The 19,401-nt window shown below is 35.0% G+C and overlaps 1 protein-coding gene across 2 annotated transcripts; it reads left to right on the forward strand.

Annotated features, from left to right (window-relative positions):
* The first annotated feature begins 619 nt into the window (after positions 1-619).
* LOC126975753 (uncharacterized) lies at positions 620-19,401 on the forward strand. Of its 2 annotated transcripts, XM_050823793.1 has the most exons (8): positions 620-655; positions 6,557-6,673; positions 8,912-9,127; positions 9,420-10,314; positions 10,429-10,855; positions 11,476-11,554; positions 13,555-13,628; positions 17,043-19,401. In XM_050823793.1, exons 1-8 carry the CDS (start codon positions 644-646, stop codon positions 17,110-17,112), a joined length of 1,890 nt encoding a protein of 629 aa, XP_050679750.1. In that variant the 5' UTR covers positions 620-643; the 3' UTR covers positions 17,113-19,401. The 2 variants fall into 2 exon arrangements, with proteins under 2 accessions (XP_050679750.1, XP_050679741.1); XM_050823784.1 differs by having other exon boundaries at positions 9,420-10,855.

Here is a 19,401-nt window from a genome sequence, read left to right on the forward strand (position 1 = left end):
ATAAAAATAGGTATACTGGGTTTCCACGGAAGACCAACGTTGTGGATTATTTCGAAACCACAACTATGCTGAGTTGGGGGCCCATTGGCGTCATTAGATCATAATTAGATTAGTATAACTTTAAGAACTATTATCAGAATGTATAATGACGTCAATAAACATTTTTTCTTTCTTTCTTTCTATAATATAATACTTATATAGATGCGAAGTAAAACTTTGTAAATATAATATTACAAGAAATAAGAAAGACACTGGGAGAACATATCACCCGTAAGTATTTTATTAATTTGAATGTAAAATAACACGAAGCGTATGTTACAAAATTTGAAAGATCTCATTGAGTGTCAAGATGCCACACATACAAGCATCTAATAGTTGCCGTAATAAAAAAGCTATTGTTCTTATGTAGTTGGAGCACAGCGGAGACCAATCCTTCATCAAAGGATGTATCATTCTAGCAAGCATTCGTCGATGTATTCGGTAATCGATTGAAGTAAAATCAGGATAAATTTGACAATTGATTTGAGAATCACGCGTCGCATGAAATGTCCACAAAGGTCGTTACGGATGCGCACCGAATGCAAATTTATCAAATGTATTGTCTATAAAAGCGGCGCCTGCGCAGGACAATCAGCGAAAGTGAATGAAAATGAAGGTGATAACACGTTTTATTTGTGTTTGTGTCTGTGCTTTTGAGAAGTAACATATTAATAATAATTTACCTTTAAATTATTTCTATATTTATTAATTTGTTTACTAATATTTGAACAGCGCTTTTGGTTGACTGGTAGGTATAAGTGTCTATCGAATTCGATCTGTGTTCGGAAATTAACTTTTGACGCGTTAGGAAAAATTTAACAGAATGAATTTTTACGACGCGCGCGCACACCGTCACGCTAATTCGACACCCTGACGTTAGGTCGTCAACTAGATCATCAGCCTAGCGAAACTCTCTAAGAAAAAAGCGATTCACTCAATTGTATAAAACGTGCAGTCATTGATAGATTGACAGATGACGGCTATAATCTTGTAAAAAAACGGAGATGGCCGAAATCCACTACGTTTCAAGCAATTGTTCGCTTTTAATCTTAGCCGGATAATACTTCGTCGCATTACTACTATTTCAAACTTATGTCAAATCACTGCACGTTTCATACTTAACTAAATTTCAATTTTTACTTAGGTAGTCTCGCATTTTATTACATAGCATTTACATCCTCTTTGGTTTTCATCTGTGGGTCAATCGTAAACAGCCACGCTTAGCTCCTTATTATTTAGAAATCAAATCAAATCAGTTAGCTGATGCTTTATCGGACTGTCAGTTCGTCTATGCGCTAGTATATCATTCTATGCATCGCACCAGTACTTATTAATGGACTATTATTTATTCTTTGGGACCGGCTAGATTGCTTGAAAATTGATTTTAGGGTTTAGGGACACTGGAACAGGTCTAAGTTAGTGGGAATAACGTTACCAGGCTCATTGACTGTATTTCGCATTTGTCCTAAAAACTGTTCATACATTGTTTATTGTATTTTTTATCGATCAAGCTCTAAAGTCAAAGTCAAAGTTATTTATTTGCAAGAAACTTATATAGCTAAAGTTGTTAACCATTTAAGACTAGGCACTTGTTTCGTCTTGACAGACATGAAATGTTCCAGTGGTTACATTTTATAATTACATGTAACTCTCTCTATAACGCGATAGAGTCGTTTTGCGTTAATGTCAACGTTATACGGGTTACTGTATAATTGTTTTTACGTCTTCATAATTCGTAATAATAATAATAATAAATCACAAATCGTAACAAGTATTTCCAATTGTTTGCAAAGTTTACTATTTTATTAAGGTTTTTAGTACACAAATTAATAGAATAATTTAATTTTGTAATAACACAATAGACACACGCGCTAACAATTATGAACTGTACCAATCATTATAAATTGCACAGTACAGAAATAGCTATGTGGGATATCCCCGCGTTATATGGACCAATTCCCGTGTTTTCAAACGCGTTATTAGGATAGCGCGTTATAGGCGCGATTACTGTAATACTATTATAAACTAACATATAAAATCAATATAATACAAGTTGGCCAACTATACCTAAAAAACCCTACACGAGTGAAATTAGGGCGACCTAGATTATTCTACATCTAAAAAAGTCAAAGTAATTATTATTATCATATCGAAACTCATAATTTTATTACTGTGTTACAACTGAGCTCGTAAAATATATGAAATTACATTTCCTATCCGTTATATGGTTCCGTTAATTACTAAAGTTTGGTTTTATACGAGTTCCTTGCTACCGAAGTGGCATTCGTACATTTATTAGATACTTTTAGTCACTCGACCTGACCTCTTGTGGCCGAAGTTAAGAAGTAAAAAATGTAACGGTTAGCTCTATAAAAACTAAACCTTCTAAGCTAGAGGTCCCGGGTTCGAATCCCGGTAGGTGCAAGCATTTATATAATGAATATGAATGTATGTTTCGAGTAATGGATGTTTATGTGTATTTATGCATGTTTAAGTATATCGTATTAAATATATCGTTGTCTTGCAACCCATAGCACAGAGTATATGCCTATTTTGGGGCAAGATAATTTGTGTAAAAACTGTGTATTGTCATCGGAACGTAATCTGGCCATTTGAAGTGGGTAAAATCGCGCCCAAATTAGTCGATTGTAAACAAACATACATACGATCAGGACAGGACCACATACAAAAAGCCAGGTGAAGGTAATAAAAAGCGTGTAAAAATAAAAAGTGTGTACTTATGTATCCACGCAAGTTGTTATACATTGGCCTAACATGGCAAAATCCTTAAAATTATTTATTTCTCGTGCTATTCTACGTTTGTAGAAATAACAATATTGTAAAAATCTTGCAACGATGGCTTTGACAATTAATTATTTAGTAACGAATATTGCTGTACGGGCTCGAAACCTTTACGTATCCTAATAATGGACGAAGAAACCAAAAAAAAAAACGAATGTCGCAAACGTCAGAAAATTTTTGGTACCAACTTCACCCTGTTAATTTTGTGTCACAGTGATTCGCGCGCATCTTAAAATTTCACTCTCATCATTTTTTCATAAAGTGCCTAAAGAAGTATAACTTCAAAAAGAAGACTATTGAGTTTGTTGCGCCCGTTCTTCTCAGGTCTGAGGCATACTTTTTGGAATGGGTGGTAGTTTTTGACTTTCAAGAAGTGATATCATATCCTATTTTGAAAAGAAAAATATTTGATTTTGATTCAATATACCCCAATCAAAGTGTGTCGACAAAAATGTGTTCAAGTCGATTAAACAGTTTTGAGTTAGTCAGGCTTGTTATGAGATATTGACGTATATCAGTATAGTCTAACGATGCGTGAGTGCCTGCGACATTGCACTTTAAATTTGAAGAGACAGAGTCTAAACTAGACTGTATTATAATATTAGCTATGCTCGTATGGTAACTCACTTTCGACACTTTTTGGTTGCGCTTTATAAGCTAGTGACGTCTATAACGTCACATCGTCGCTTTGTTACGGTGCGCAAAACAAGCATCACTAGGATATTTTTATTAATAAATAAACTACGATTTATTTTGTCAGTATTATAGATAGATGTTAAAGTGTTGTGTTGTGATGCTGATTATTATTATAATGACGAAAAATCTGTGAAAGAATTTGGGTAAAGTAAAAAAAAGTATTTAATTTTCTGGCTGTATTAACAGAAGAACAGAAACTACAGAACTATTAAAAACAAAAGTCAAAATATGAAAACTTAAAAAACAGAGCAGTGATAGCACGAAAATATCACGACATGTACCTAACGGTTATGAAACTGCAAACCGTACTGACGGAACAGGAGCGCGAGGTGGTGAAAGGGGAACGGGAGGGTGCTTCACGTTCCAGTGAGATCCATAGATAATGTATCTGTGTAGTATTTGTTCATCAAAATATTGTAAATCAAAGGCTCGATTAATGATTAATATGGTTATTTGAAATTTGAAAATAAATCAAAAAGAACGCATGAAATCGTAAAAAGGAATATTTTATGAAAGGCCCAAGTTCGTTATACTTTTAAATTTTGCCTTTTAAAAAATTCAGTTGAATTTTAGTTGACAACGCTAACTCTGCTAGTATCGGTGTGTAAATTATATAAAAGTGTGAATGCAGAATTCTGTCTGCAAAGCCTTTATCGAAGCGAGCTTCGCTCGTCGGGTTCCGCATAGCATTTAAACACCAATATGATGCACTATAGAAATCTATCTAAATAAGTTTTTATTGAAGAGGAGGACACACTAGGACATTTTTACTATTTTATGTGATACTAGACCAGTGTCGATTACTTGGAAATTGAAGAAAATATAACAAAAATGAAAGGAAACATAAATTACGATCTGAGATCGGGAAGTGGAAAAGGGGGGGGGGGATTAAGTTTTTAATTAAGTAAAAAACGGTTTATCTCGGTTTCCGGCAAAACTGCAAATCCTATGGAAATAAGTCAAATAGCAATGTTTTAGGTAATAAAAAGATCTACATCTTTTGTTTTTACAACTTTTCACATACCTAACCTCAATTTCTTTTCACAAAATTTGGTGAAAATTTACCTTTTTATGTCCCAAATACACTGTAATTTATTAGAATTGAAATATTTATTTTGACTCAAATATCGAAAATGAATGAAATCCGATTTTTTCAAAAAAATGGTCTGTTTTCTGTGTGTTAAAATCTCTACTTTCCGATAGTGTAAAAAACTATAAATTACAATGGTAAATGTTCGGAGAATTTAAGCCCAACAAAAGGCGTTTCATAGAGAATTCATACATGTTATTTCGTAGCAGCAATAATATGGAAAAAATCGGCATTTTTTGTCGGTTTTCGTCTAGCGTTGCACGTTCTCGTCTAAATACCGTCACTTGACCGCTGTGCGGTTGAAGGGGGAAGCTTAGGCCCGGAATCCACCAAAACGGAGAGAAGAGGAGATATATTTTGATAACCAATCAAATTTAGTTATTTCCACGTCTCGGGAGAGGAGAGGAGATGTCTCATTTGTCTATAGAATTTTGTATCGCGCCTCGCACACGCAAAAGCGTTGTTATAAGCACATCTCACATCTCCTCTCCGATTTGGTGGAAATTATCTGACATCTTCACCGCTTATCTCCACTCGTCTCCTCTCCTCTCCGCTTTGGTAGATATTGTCTTATTATTTGTCTTTCTTTATAAACGTCTTTAGCTTAAGACACATTCCATCGTAAGCCTCAGGGTTATAAGCAGAGAGAGTTTTGTATTTCGTTACAACTCAGTTCATATTGACAGTGTTATGAGCAGATAATGCTGGTTAATATTAGGTGGATTGTCTACTCTATGTAACATTTAATCCTGAAAAAGAAAACTTTATACGACTCAACCAAAAGAGCTGTTCGACCTTATTAACAAAACTAACAAAATAGTTATTGATAATATATTTTACCAGTGGGAGGAGTGCGCAAAGGAGTTGCGCAGGATGCCGGCTAGATTATGGGTACCTCAACGGCGCCTTTTTCTGCCGTAAAGCAGTAAACATTACTGTGTTCCGGTCTGAAGGGCGCCGTAGTTAGTGCAAACTGGGCAAATGAGACTTAACATCTTATGGCTCAAGGTGACAAGCGCAGTTGTAGTACCGCTCAGAAGTTTTGGGTTATTTAAGAATCCTGAGCGGTACTACATTTTAATGGGCAGGGCGTATCAATTACCATCAGCTGAACGTCCTGCTCGTCTCATCCATTATTTTCATAAAAAAAAAAGTTTTTAGCCACTATTCTGCAATATTAATTGTTTTTGTTTCTATTTAAAATATTATTTTAAATAGCAACAAAAAGAAGCAATAATAATTGTTATTTCGTGTTAATCCCGCTAACTTTCACAAAATCACTTCGAAAAGTGTTTGTGTGTGAAATCTCTACCCGAAGCATCGTCAGGGACTGTTGATTCGCTGAACGTTGCAACAAGAATAAATTCTCGTTCTAATTAGATTTCTAATCTCGTAATATTGATTATTTTTATGAAAACAATAAATTTGGTAAGTTGTTGACTCTACCTACTAAACTAGGTATTCCTGGGTATTCCAGCCTCTGTCTGTGAAAATGTTTAAATAAAACACTTTTAGGATTAGGGATTATTATTTTTAAGGATTGTTAACCCAAACGTCCGGTTTTCAGGGGGTGGTGCTCAGGAAAGATCACGAAACATCGGGTCAACTAAAATAATAATGTTACATTTACGCAAAAATCTAATGTAAGAACACAATTACACACGTTTTAATCCTTTAGAAAGTGTTTTATTTAAATGTGTAACACTCGCGTTAATGAAAGAAAATACTATATGAAAAGCCGTTTTGAATTGGCTTTTATTTTATGGAAAAGGAGGATAAACGAGGCACATTTTCTTGCAACACCAGAGGAATGACAGGAGCGTTGCCGGCCTTTAAGGAAGGTGTAGACGCTTGTGTGTGGCTATGCGTAATTTTGTGATAATAAGAGTGAAAGTCCATAGGAAAATCTGTAATAATTATAATTCACAGGTATTACTTGTGACTATATTTGCTGTTGGGAGCGTGCTAGCAGAGGCTCCATACCCTCCCAGTGGATGGAGACCCAATGGACCAGCTTTCGACCTGCCTCAGAGAGTACCGTCTCAGGTAAGTTGGATTTAACTGTTTTAAAACTGGAACTGGTAATTTTTTACGTAATAGGAGGACACGAGCATACAGGTAACCTGATCGTAAGTGATCACCACAGCCTGTACTCTTTCGTAAGACCAGAGGAATCACAAGAACGTTGCCAACTTTATAAATCGTCGAATGAACATACATATGAATTGAAAATGTGGCGGGCGAGCATCGAACCAAGGGCTCTGTGGTGGGATATATTATATATTTGTGTATGTATAGATTTGAATCAGACTTACTACAGAATTACGCCTTCATAATTTTTTTATATTACATTTACATAAACTTGAAATCATGTTTTAGTCGTTTGCTGATGTATATAATTGAACCATTGTAAATATTAGATAATTAAAGACTGAAGTATTTTATTGTTACATCGAACGAAAAATCAAAAGTGCTATTTATGTTGGTAATAAGCAGAATCGTAAAACACAAATATTAGTAGAGAGTAGATTTGTAAAATCTGGATCTGACCCCCATTTTTCGAGCAGAGGTTATAAGTATCATGTGTTTAACCGTAATAAGATTTTAAATTAACGGCTTAAGACAGAAAAATGGTGCTGCGATGTCGGAGTCAGCGATATTAAAATCATTAGTCATTTTAAAACTACCCTCATAATAGCGTGAAACATTTAAGTAGGAAAGTTTCTAACTACCGTCTTTGTTCTATGAAACTTAAATAAATGAGTGGAAGATTAACGACTTCCAAAAAGTAGGTTAAACTCGTACACAGTAATACTTATTACTTGAATTGCCAGGTTTGAAAAACTTTAAGACAAAAAACAATTGGGCAGTATCATAAGAGTCGCTCGTAATATTTGCTGGAAAAAGCGGACGACATGGAAAAGTTGGAAGAAAATGAAGGAGTTTTTTATCTAATTCTTATTTTATTCCTAAGATAAAGAAAAAATAAATATTACGTACGACTATAAAGCTTAATCTAGAAATGAGCAAATATTATAAAAAATATATACAGGCTGTAACTAGACAACCTCCGAATACAGAAGAGTTCCGTAGAGCTCCCTGAGATAACTGAATCATAGCATTTTAGACAGAACATTTTGTAGTTGCAGATTTGTTTTAAAGTTTATTGTAAACATTTTAGACAGCATTGTAATAATGATGTTGCAAAGGAATAAAAATAAATTTACAAAACTAAGTGATTTACATAGTATTAATACTAGAAATAAGGGTAAACTTGCCATACCTGCCACAAGACTCCATAAAGTCAGTAATTATTTTAAGTATCAGTGTATTCGTTTCTATAATAAACTTCACGAACAGATAGCAAGTTTGTCTATAAACAAATTCAAAGCCTTCACAAAAAGTAAATTATGTAGCAAAAGTGGCTATTACAATATCCAAGATTATTTAAATGATAAAATAGCCTGGAATTGAATTGCTCTCCTTAGTATGATTTGTTTTTATGTGATTTTAATTGTTTGATTTATTTTATTTTAATTGATTTGTTTGATATTAATTCTATCTGTTTGATATTATGTAATTATTGATATGATATTAAGTGTATGACTGAACTTAAGCCATTGTTAATCAATCGTTTTTATTTCATTTCAATGCAATGTACAGTACGCAATAAGGGTCAAAGTCACATGAACAACTTTTCTAATACTGTCAGCTGTTGCGGCGAAATACATTTCTGCTTTTGTTTTTTTTTTTTTATAATTTTAGTGGCTATTAATAGACATTATTTGGTTATTGTTTGTCATAAACGGACTGCATTGCATTTTTATTGTAAAAAAAAAATAATGTAATCTGCACCGCATAATTTTTATTTTGGCAATTTACAAGGCATGGTCCAATTGTAATCCCCCATTTTTTGGGTGTAGTTTTAAAACCTGTAAATGTACTAAAGATTTTCATGAACTTAAACAGGAGTTGCCACAAGCTGTGACATAGATAGAAATAAATATGGCTATACATTGTACGAGTACAAGCTAATATATTATTTGCAATGTATGTTTGTTTGGGTGGAATCTTACAACCCAATTTTGAAGCATATATCTTCAACCGATTGGGACGAACTCTTGTAAACTCCTTTAGTTTGTATGACAATGCATGATTATCGTGAGATGACATTCTAAATCCAACATGGCAGAGAACCCAAGTTAGCAGACTATTTAATGGCAGTTTAACGTTCTTAAAATGTTGTAGATGTTGCAGTAAACTTCATATTTAAATTCCTCACAGGTGCCACAAAAACAAGAATACCTACCGCCACCCGTTGATCCCCGTCGCCCCACAAACCGTAACTACGATGACGGCGCCGATGTATCCGTCCAAGGCTTGCCAACACAGGAACAACAGCCAATCTTCCAATTGTCACCGGTCAATGGACAGCAATATAATGGACCCAGAGTAAATTCCGACATAAGGAATTTGGATCCGAGCTTGCAGCAGGTTCAGGTTAGCAGTGGAACGAATTTTTATTTAAGGCCGTATGGGGCCTTAAAAGTTCAATATTAGTGAATAATCTTTTATACTAATAAATAATTAATCGCGTTCTCGATTTTTTTTCTTTTCGAGAATATATGTGTGTGTGTACAAGCTTATTTAAAAAACACAGGTACCATAAAATTTACTGTTCTGTCTGGTTAGACGATAAATAATTACTGTTTCAGCGCTCCAGCGCATTTTAGTACCGCGTTGCTTTATATTCCTTCTGTATACGTAAATAATACTAGCTCTTTGATTGCAGTACCAGCAGCAACTGCAAAAAGCCCAAGAGTTCGCAAGACAGAGGGAGTACGATGCCCACCAGAAACAACCGTGGAACGGCCTACCCACCAACCAGTCCCCACGACAATTCGTTCCAACAACTCAAAAACCTGAACAAAAAACAAATCAACCTGAATACAAATACTCTTCACCAGACTCAACCATTGAACCCCTTGATCTTAACCAGGGAGAAGAATTAGACGAGGAACCTAAAGAAAATGCAGAAAAAGTATCAGTTGAAGTATCGAAGCAGAATATCCAAGAATATCCGCCAGAACTTTTCTTAAGTCCATTAACTCAATTGAAGGTACAACAACAGCTCGTGCCTCTTCGATTTGGACAGCTGCAAGCCCAAATATATTACCAACCTGCGGCTGGTCAAGGCTTTGATGGCCCAGCACATCTTAACGCCCTTCCATCAGTATTAGCCCAACAGCAATCTGCTGTACAGAACCAATATCCTCAAGCTCCCATTATTGTTCAAGAACCAGTGAATCAATATCAACCAGAGCAAGCCTATCCTCAATCAGCGCAACCAGTAGCTCTTCAACCCCAACCCATAAGCCAAGCGCAACCTAATTATATCCAATTGGCTCCAGCAAATCAATACGCCCAATCTAAGCCAGATCAACAAGTTCTTGTTCAACCTAATCAGCTGGCACAACCAAATCAGTTCCCGCAATCAAGCTACGTTGCCCCAGCTACCTATCAACCAGCTCAATTTGCACAACCAGGGCTTGCAGTGCAAGCTAGCTATCAACCTTCCCAATTCGCACAACCAAATCAGCTCCCGCAACCAAGCTACGTTGCTCCAGCTAGCTATCAACCAGCTCAATTTGCGCAACCTGGACTAACAGCGGAAGGTAGCTATCAACCTTCCCAATTCGCACAACCAAATCAGCTCCCGGAACCAAGCTACATAGCTCCAGCTAGCTATCAACCAGCTCAATTTGCGCAACCTGGACTTACGCCGGAAGCTAGTTATCAACCTTCTCAATTCGCACAACCAAATCAGCTCTCGCAACCAAGCTACGTAGCTCCAGCTGACTACCAATCAAATCAATATGCGCAGCCAGGATTCGCAGCGCAAGGAAGTTATCAACCCTCCCAAGTTGCACAACCAAATCCCCAAACTGATACAGAAAATATTCAGCCTGTTCAACCAGCACAACCGCAAATTGTGTATCAAACCTATCAGCCTCAATACTACCAGCCTAACCCATACCAAGCTGGACACTTCAACCAAGACCCAAACCAATACCAAGCTGAGACAAGCCAGTTCCAAAACCCGGACGCGTTACAAAGTGGCCTGAATGATCCACAGCATAACGGGATTGATGATGGTGATAATGATGATGAAAGAGAAGAAGATGAAGGTACAAAAGCAACTGCAGTGGCAACAGCTTTTGGGACAAGGTCAGTGTATAGATTGAATAGTAATTTGCATGTGTTTTGAATGGGTAAGTATCGGCCTAAATAAGTATTGTTATAAACTACGTGAGGTTCATATTAAACATATTTTAAGTGTTGAGTCATTGCAGTTTAATTTCTTATTGGGTTGTTGTGTAAGAATCATGTGCTTGTAATAGCGGTAATTAAAGTAATGGGACGAATAATAGATCTTGGCTACGTACTCAATGCTTAATATTAAGTGTTATTCATTTCTTTTTTTCTGCGTGGTTATAGAATTATTAGATGCACTACGATCATACAGGACATATAATATATAATCTTTTTCAAATACATAGATTAAAGTATTTTTCTGTGTTCAATATGTCAAATTTGATCCTTTTTTATGACAATAAGGGACGATACGAGCAGGACGTTCAGCTGATGATAATTGATACGCCCTGCCCATTACAATTGCGCTTGTCACCTTTACCATCAGCTGAACGTACTGCTCGTCTCGTCCCTTAGTGTCATAAAAATAGGGAACAAACATATATCCATCACCGAGTGATCCATATTTCCTACACTTTAAGAGGAGGTCTTAGGAGTGTTGAAAATTATTGTGGTTGTTTTTATTTGATACCCAGGACACAACCGCGCGTTATATCCCAGTATGGCGTACCAGTTCCTGCTTACCAAACTACGACAGAACAAGCCCAGGATAATGTAAGTTAAAGTATTATTTCTCTACCCCAAAGTATCTTAATTCATTGAAATCATATTTGATCATTTTAAATCGTCAATATTCTGGTTTCTTAAATAACATTTTTTTTTTTTTATGAAATTGGAGGACAAACGAGCGTACGGTCACCTGGTGTTAAGTGATCACCGCCGCCCACATTCTCTTGCAACACGAGAGGAATCACAAGAGCGTTGCCGGCCTTTCAGGAAGGTGTACGCGCTTTTTTTGAAGGTACCCATGTCGTATCGTCCCGGAAACACCGCACAAGGAAGCTCATTCTACAGCTTTGTAGTACGTGGAAGAAAGCTCCTTGAAAACCGCACAGTGGAGGACCGCCACACATCCAGATGGTGGGGATGATATCCTAACTTAAAATGTTATATTACTCTAGAAAATTATAATGTTTTGTTTTATCAAAACAGAGTTAGAGCAAGTTCATTCCCAAGCATTTTTATTACACGCTTATTATATCATCTAAGTACTCCGTTATTTTATTGTAAGCTTTTTTATAAAGTATTCTGTTCAAAGTAAAGTAAGTATATTTGTATAAAGAAGTATATATGCGGAACATTCGACGCCAAGACGATATTTCAAGGGCGTCACAACACAAGAGAATCACTCTATCTGCGGCCTTGAAAATCCATGTCTGTGCGTCGTATATCGTCGAAGACGTGCGAGTAGTATTTTAGTATGCCTTTGATGACATTTTTTTTTTATTTGGAAAATGAACTGCTATACTATATACATAGTCTAAAGCTTAATTTATATAATAACAATAAGCCAGCAAAGATTTTACAAACGTGTAGATTCATAATTACTAGATTAAATTCTCGATCGGGTACAACTCGGCTTGCATACAACAGTAACGTTAGAGTTATAGGTAAGGGTTGCAGCTGCAATCAGGGAACGAATTAGACACATTTCCTGATTTCAGATACAATACTCCCGTACTTCTTCTTCTTCTTCTTTCTTCTTCTTTAGCCGTTCTCAACCGCTAAGATGTCTCCTTCAGCTTATGTCATCTTTTCCGGTCTTGAGTAGTTTCCAACCACTTTGTTCCCGCCAGCCTTTGATATCTGCGGTCTTCCTCTCGGGCGTTTCTCACCCCACGGTCTCCATTGTATCACTGCCTTGCACCACGAGCCATGCTTGCGGGCGACATGGCCAGCCCACTCCCATTTCAATTTCGCAACACGTTTGGTTACACTCTTTGACCCATTTTCTCATTTCGTACTCCCGTATTTATGAAAGAATACATTAATATGTTGGTATTTATTGTTATACCTGTCACATACGTTTTGAGAAATTTATTTCTGCAGTAGTTACGATTAACTTGTGAAAGATGAAATGTGTACAGCTGCCGACACTTTCACTTTAAGGGTTTTGGTACTATATATTTGATTTATTTCAATAAATAAGGACTATCGATCAACCCATTAACTAATTTATATAAAACTAGCTGACCCGGCAAACGTTGTTTTGCCATATAAATTATTTTTAGAGTTAGAGTTTAAGTTTGTTGGACATTCCAAATAATTTAATTTTTATAAAATAAAAGAATTTTCCTAAGATAAACGTAGCCTAAGTTACTCCTTATTACATCAGCTACCTCCCACTAAAAGTCCCGTCAAAATCGCTCCAGCCGTTTCAGAGATTAGCTGGAACAAACAGACAGAAAGACAGAGAGACAAAAATTTAAAAAAATATTATTTTGTTGTATGTTCCTTATATTTATTCATATACATGTAGTAAATGTTATTTCAATATTACAAACAGACACTCCAATTTTATTTATATGTATGTGTATAGAGTATAGCTGATGTGAGATATTAAGTTGATTTACGCCGTCTCTTGGATAGTAGCGCTTCTTCATTTACATCTATAATGGAAAAAATGAAAAGCTAAAATTTAATAGATGGCATTTGATATTTCTGTTATCAGTAATGACACTTGGGAAAATTAATTGATTGTTTTATCTGTCTAGAATACTGAGGATAGCGTCGCGGTCGCTCAAGCTACTGCAGTTGCAAATGGTAGAAGGAAAAGTGCCAAGTTGAGGTAAATAATTATCAGTATATCTTGTTAGATTAGGAGCAGTGAGGCTAATGGTCTTATGTTAAGTTATCACCTCAAATTCTCTCGCAAACCTCGAGGAATGACAGGAGCGCAAAGGATACGCACTTTTTTGAAGATACCCACGTTGCATCATTCTGGAAACACTGTACAAGGAAGCCCGTTCCATAGTATATTTGGACGTGGCAGAAAATTTCTTGCAAACCGCACTGTGGAGAAATGCCACACATCCAGATGGTGGGGATGTTCTTATTTCTTGCGTGTCGTGAGACGGTGGAATTCGGTGGCAGGAATCAGGTGAAACAGCTCTTCGGAACGCTCCCCGTGATAAATGCAGTAGAAGACACTGAATGTCATTCACAGAGTACTGGATCCCCGACACTTCGAACAGTAATCAACTCGCATAATATATGCTTTAGATTGTAGAAGATGCAAATCCCCACATTTCTATGCAAAATTAAAAAAAAACGATTCCTTAACAAAACTATTTAAAAGTACATTTTGTGCAGCATTTTTACATTTTGTTTTACTGAATACCATCTATGCAGTATTCTAATCATACTTACTTAGCAGACTCGCTCTTGACTCACCGTAACACCAATACTTAAGTATTTGTAGCGTGCGGCCTTGAATAAGAAGAACATCTTCCATACCAGCGAGTAGAAGGGATGTCGACAGCGCATCTATGCACAAATCTTCGATCGATCTTTTTTAGTCGTAAATTCGCTGACATCAAAAAATTTTCATTATTTTAATTATTTTTAAAAAACATCTACCAGTGGGAGGCTCGTTTGAACAGGATGCCAGCTTGATTTTGGGTTCCACAATGGCGCCTATTTCTGCCGTGAAGCAGTGATGTGCAAGTATTACTGTGTTTCGGTGTGAAGGGCGCCGTAGCTAGTGAAATTACTGGGCAAATAAGACATATCATCTTATTAAGGTGACGAGCACAATTGGGACAAGAACCCGCGTTTCAACCTGAGAGTTGAACAAGATATACTAAGAATTACGTTCGATGCGTCACTCGAACGGTTGGCTTAGTTGGTAAGAGCACTCGGACGGCACCCGAGAGGCACGGGTTCGGGTCCCACATGGTTCATAAAATTTGTTTTCAAATTTAATTTGTGTTAGTTAACAAATTAATTTAGTTATAGTTATCAGAAATGTTAAACATAATTCAAATTAGTGCATACAACCTACTTGAAAGTTTAAATATTATGTTTCTTATGTTTTAACTTTTAATGATTTCAAATATATACAGAAGAAACAATGGGGAAATTCGCCCAAGTACCGCAGTATTAATTTTTAAGTGAATAACTTCCTCGCACGCTTGCCAAGACGAAAACAAGTTGGCTCCGCGAAAATCAAATTATGAATCGTTTTTGGCGAAATTTTTAAAAACAACAACGGTCATCGTTAAGTTGGTTTTATTTCTGAATTATATCTTTTGTTTAAGTATTCTTTGAGTTTCAAGCTTGCGAGAGGTATTTTATTATTTACGAAAGAGCGTTTGCTACTTTTCCCGCGTAGTCTTCGCTTACGAGACAATCTGACTGTTGAAATAGAATTTCTTCACGTTTTATACTTTTTTATTTTGTACGGAAACCAATTTTATTTCTATAAGCCTAGAAAAAGCCTCTTGCTGCTAGACAAGTGTGTCACTTTGTGTTAGTGTGTGCATTGCTCAAAAGAGAGGTTTACTGTCAACTATTATAAAAAAATGGCTCTGTCGTATATCCTATTACTCCACTGCTGAATATCTAAAACATCGGACAGCCTGGGACTAGATTGTGATTATTTTATAGCCATAGAAATGTACGTGTAGAAAGTGAAAGTGCAATATTGTATATTTTTATTGAAAAGAGCGCAAAAAATAATGCTGGGAGAGTTTCTTGCGCCGCTCCTTCTCTCACAGAGCGCCATTTGTTTCCGAAGGAGTAGTAGTATCTAGTAGTTATTAGAAATGACATCAAAAAGAATTCTAAAGCAATAAATTTTGAGAAAATAAATGCCTTTTATGCCTTTTTATGGAGGGTAGAGGCAAAGAGAATCATCTCTAAAGGGAGAAATGTTGAAACGTGTCCAGCTTATGGTGTAAATAGCAGTTCAAAAAGCTTCCACCTTGGCGCTGAAGTAGGCACAGGGTAGGGTATGAAGTATGGTGAATGTATCAATTGTAAAGAAAATGAAGTATGCCGAGATTTTTTTTTATGGAATAGGAGGACAAACGAGCGCCCACGTTCTCTTGCAACACCAGAGGAATCACAAGAGCGTTGCCGGTTTTTAAGGAAGGTGTACGCGCTTTTTTTGAAGGTACCCATGTCGTATCGTCCCGGAAACACCGCACAAGGAAGCTCATTCCATAGCTTTGTAGTACGTTGAAGAAAGCTCCTTGAAAGCCGCATTGTGGAGGACCGCCACATATCCAGATGGTGGGGAAGATATCCTAACTTATGGCATGTCGTGCGAAGGTGGAATTCGGCGGCAGGAATCAGGTTAATTATTGTCGACTAAAGTAGTTAATTATTGAAAATTTCAACAAATTACGTTGTACAAAATAATGTAGTAAATATAACCTTAAATAATTATTATAGGTAAACATGCATGTAGAGTGATTAGTATTATTTTTATTTTATACCCTGATGCCACTGTAGCGCCACCCTAATTTAATGCATTTTGACGGACACTTTTTCATAAACACAGATGATTCTCGTTACCTCTATCCTCCAAACTGTCAACCTCATTTTTTTTTCGACGTTCTAACAGCTGTCACAGTTTATCTAGAGGTATTTAAATGATCTAAGGTCTTGAACAATAAATGGAAAAAAATTAAAGTGTTCTCTAGAGTTGGGAGGGCTCATCAAACTTAGACCTCAAAAAAAAATTTTTTTTCTATTTTTGAATTTTCAATATCGCATATCGTTAGTTCATAGTTTGTTCTTAATTGTTCTCTATAAATAATTGTTTGTTCTTTTGTTGTTTATTTAAAAACAATTAATTAAGAACATACCCTTTAGTAAGCCGCCTCCCCCTGTTAATGGGGGGAAACGCCTATTATTTGGTTCTGGCACTCGCCGGCCGCTGCCGCGGCACGCTACGCTCGGCTCGTGCGTTGTTTTAACTGTTCTAACATAACCTAACCTAACCAATTTTAATGAATTGCACATTTTTTTTAAATAAATAAATCGAGAACAAACAAATGTTTATAGAGAACAATCAAGAACAAATGGCGAACTAACGATGTAATAAAAAAAAAACTGGGGGGCTAACTTTCTTGAGCTCGTTGGGAGGTGGAACTTATTACTTGTGCTCATATTGTTTGATTATTAGATGGAAAATTAGATAGACAACAAATTTTTGACAAATGTATGATAGTAATTTAATTATTTTTTTTTTCAGACAAAGACGTATTAGACCAGTGTTCACCGTAGACAGATCAGGACATCTCGTACTAGCTCAGGAGCAATAAGAAGTGATTTAAAAATTAATGATAAAATATCTAACACGCTGTAAATATTTGGAATTACCAGGAAAAATTATATCAAAATTCTATTTTATTTTTACTTTTTTGGACATACGTTGATTCAATTAGTCTCTAGTTTTTTTTTATTATCGGTTATTATCTTACTTAAGTAAGGGTTTTCTATAATGTACAAAGATTCTGTTTCATATAATGTCTGCTAATCTAAAACTACAAACTAGAATCTCGACATAAATTGAACGCACTGGTAAACCTACTTAACCATGATAATTATAAAAATATTAAAACAAATACACAATTGAACTAAATAAATTAATAACATCATAATATATTTATACATACTAGCTTTTACCCGTAACAAGTTACTTTGGGCAGTATCTTATATTTTCTGATGTACTCACTTTGCCAATATATATTACCAACTATGGAACTTTCATCCACCTTTTTCATACCCACACAGGTCTAAATTTTAAAAACGCGAGAACAGATATTTATTTATTTCTTATCATTTGCCTAAATACAAAGTTTCATTGTGTTATCTTCGATAATCGAACTTTCATACAAACTTCCAGCCCCATTTTATCCCACCAAGCCTTTTATTGCCGATAAAAGGTTCGCGGTAAAAGCCAATTTCCTTTCTCAAGCTCTTGTGTATGTCTGTACAAAATTTCAATTATTTAATATAATATTCAAATTTATTCTTTTCTAATTAAGTAGTTTTACTATGTTTTTGTATGTATGTAGTCTGTCACTATTGCTTATACAGGTTGTCCGAGAAGTTGACGTCCAAAGCTAAAATTTGAAAGCCTCATGGTGATGAGTATCCGAATCACCCCTATGTATGTTCTAAGATTTTGCGTAGTTTAGGAGATAATATTTGTTTTCCCTTTTTACCCGCTTTTTTCACCTAATTGTGGTTTAGGACGTTTTTCTATTTTTTTAAACACTTTTAGTTAATTTTATTGTTGATAATTATTAACTACAGTTGCAATAACCACATAAGAAACTGTGAATAGTTTAGACAATGCGGAACTAGTTTAGAATTGAGTCATAAGTTCAAGATAACTGCTCCAGCTAAATTCATGAAAATTTTCAAGGTATCAAAAAAATAAAATAAAATGGGGAGCCTATGGCTTCTAACTATTTTTAAAAACTTCCCAGAATATTGGCCAGTAAAATGAACCAAATTAAAATTTTAACTTTGGATGTCAACTTCTCGGCCACCCTGTATATAAAATTCTCGTGTCTCGGTGTGTCTCTTGTTACCAAACTCCTCCGAAACGACTGAACCGATTTCTATGAAATTTTGTGTGCATATCGGGTAGGCCTGAGAATCGGTCAAAATCTGACCCATATTCAACATATTTCTTAAATTTTTTGACAATTTTTTTTATTTTTTATTTTATTATGATTCAGTATTGAAAAATACATAAAACCTTAAAAATTTTTGTATCGCAATTTTTTTATTATTCTGTTATTTCCACAAAACTGCTATAGAGTTGCAAGCTGGCAATCTAATACAATAATTATTGTAGTACGATATATTTGTTAGGTCTGAGAATCGGTCGTCATCTATTTTTTGTACACCAAAAATTTTAATTATTGATTTTTTTTTATTACTTAAATGACAATACAACGTTTACTGGGTCAGCTAGTTTACTATAAATTTAACTTCATTTAACTATACCACATAAAATACAAATATTGTTATTAGAATTTCAGTTTCATTAAAAAATTTACATATTGTATTATTTAATATTATTTATGTATTTTTATTATAATGTTAACAATTTATCTATACTACTACATATTATGACTGTAGATAAAAAAAAATTATTTCCGAAAGATATTTCAAAAGGATATCAAATTCTTATTAAAAAAACAGAAAACTTATTACTCTCTCTAATATTTAACACCGAATACCTACTAATATAATTTTTGTTTTAAGTAGATATTATTGTAAATTTATAAATTGTTAGGTATGTATATATATATCTCATAATTATGATGGTAATTTATTTTTAAAAGGACTTTCAAAGGTTCTGTTTCATCAAAATATTGTGTATTTGTAAGAAACATAAAAAAAACATTGTCGTCATATTCATGTATTATATCATATATCTCATAGACTACCCTTACTTAATCGATTTTTACCTAAATGTCTTATTAATGTAACAATTTATAATAAAGTCATATTAAACGTTAATTAATAATTGTCAAATCCGACAATCCGCAAAATTTGTAAATTTTAATAAAGGTGTCAAACAGTTATTCTGA

The sequence above is a fragment of the Leptidea sinapis genome, chromosome 2 (genome assembly GCF_905404315.1).
Source record: "Leptidea sinapis chromosome 2, ilLepSina1.1, whole genome shotgun sequence".
NCBI lineage: Eukaryota > Metazoa > Arthropoda > Insecta > Lepidoptera > Pieridae > Leptidea > Leptidea sinapis.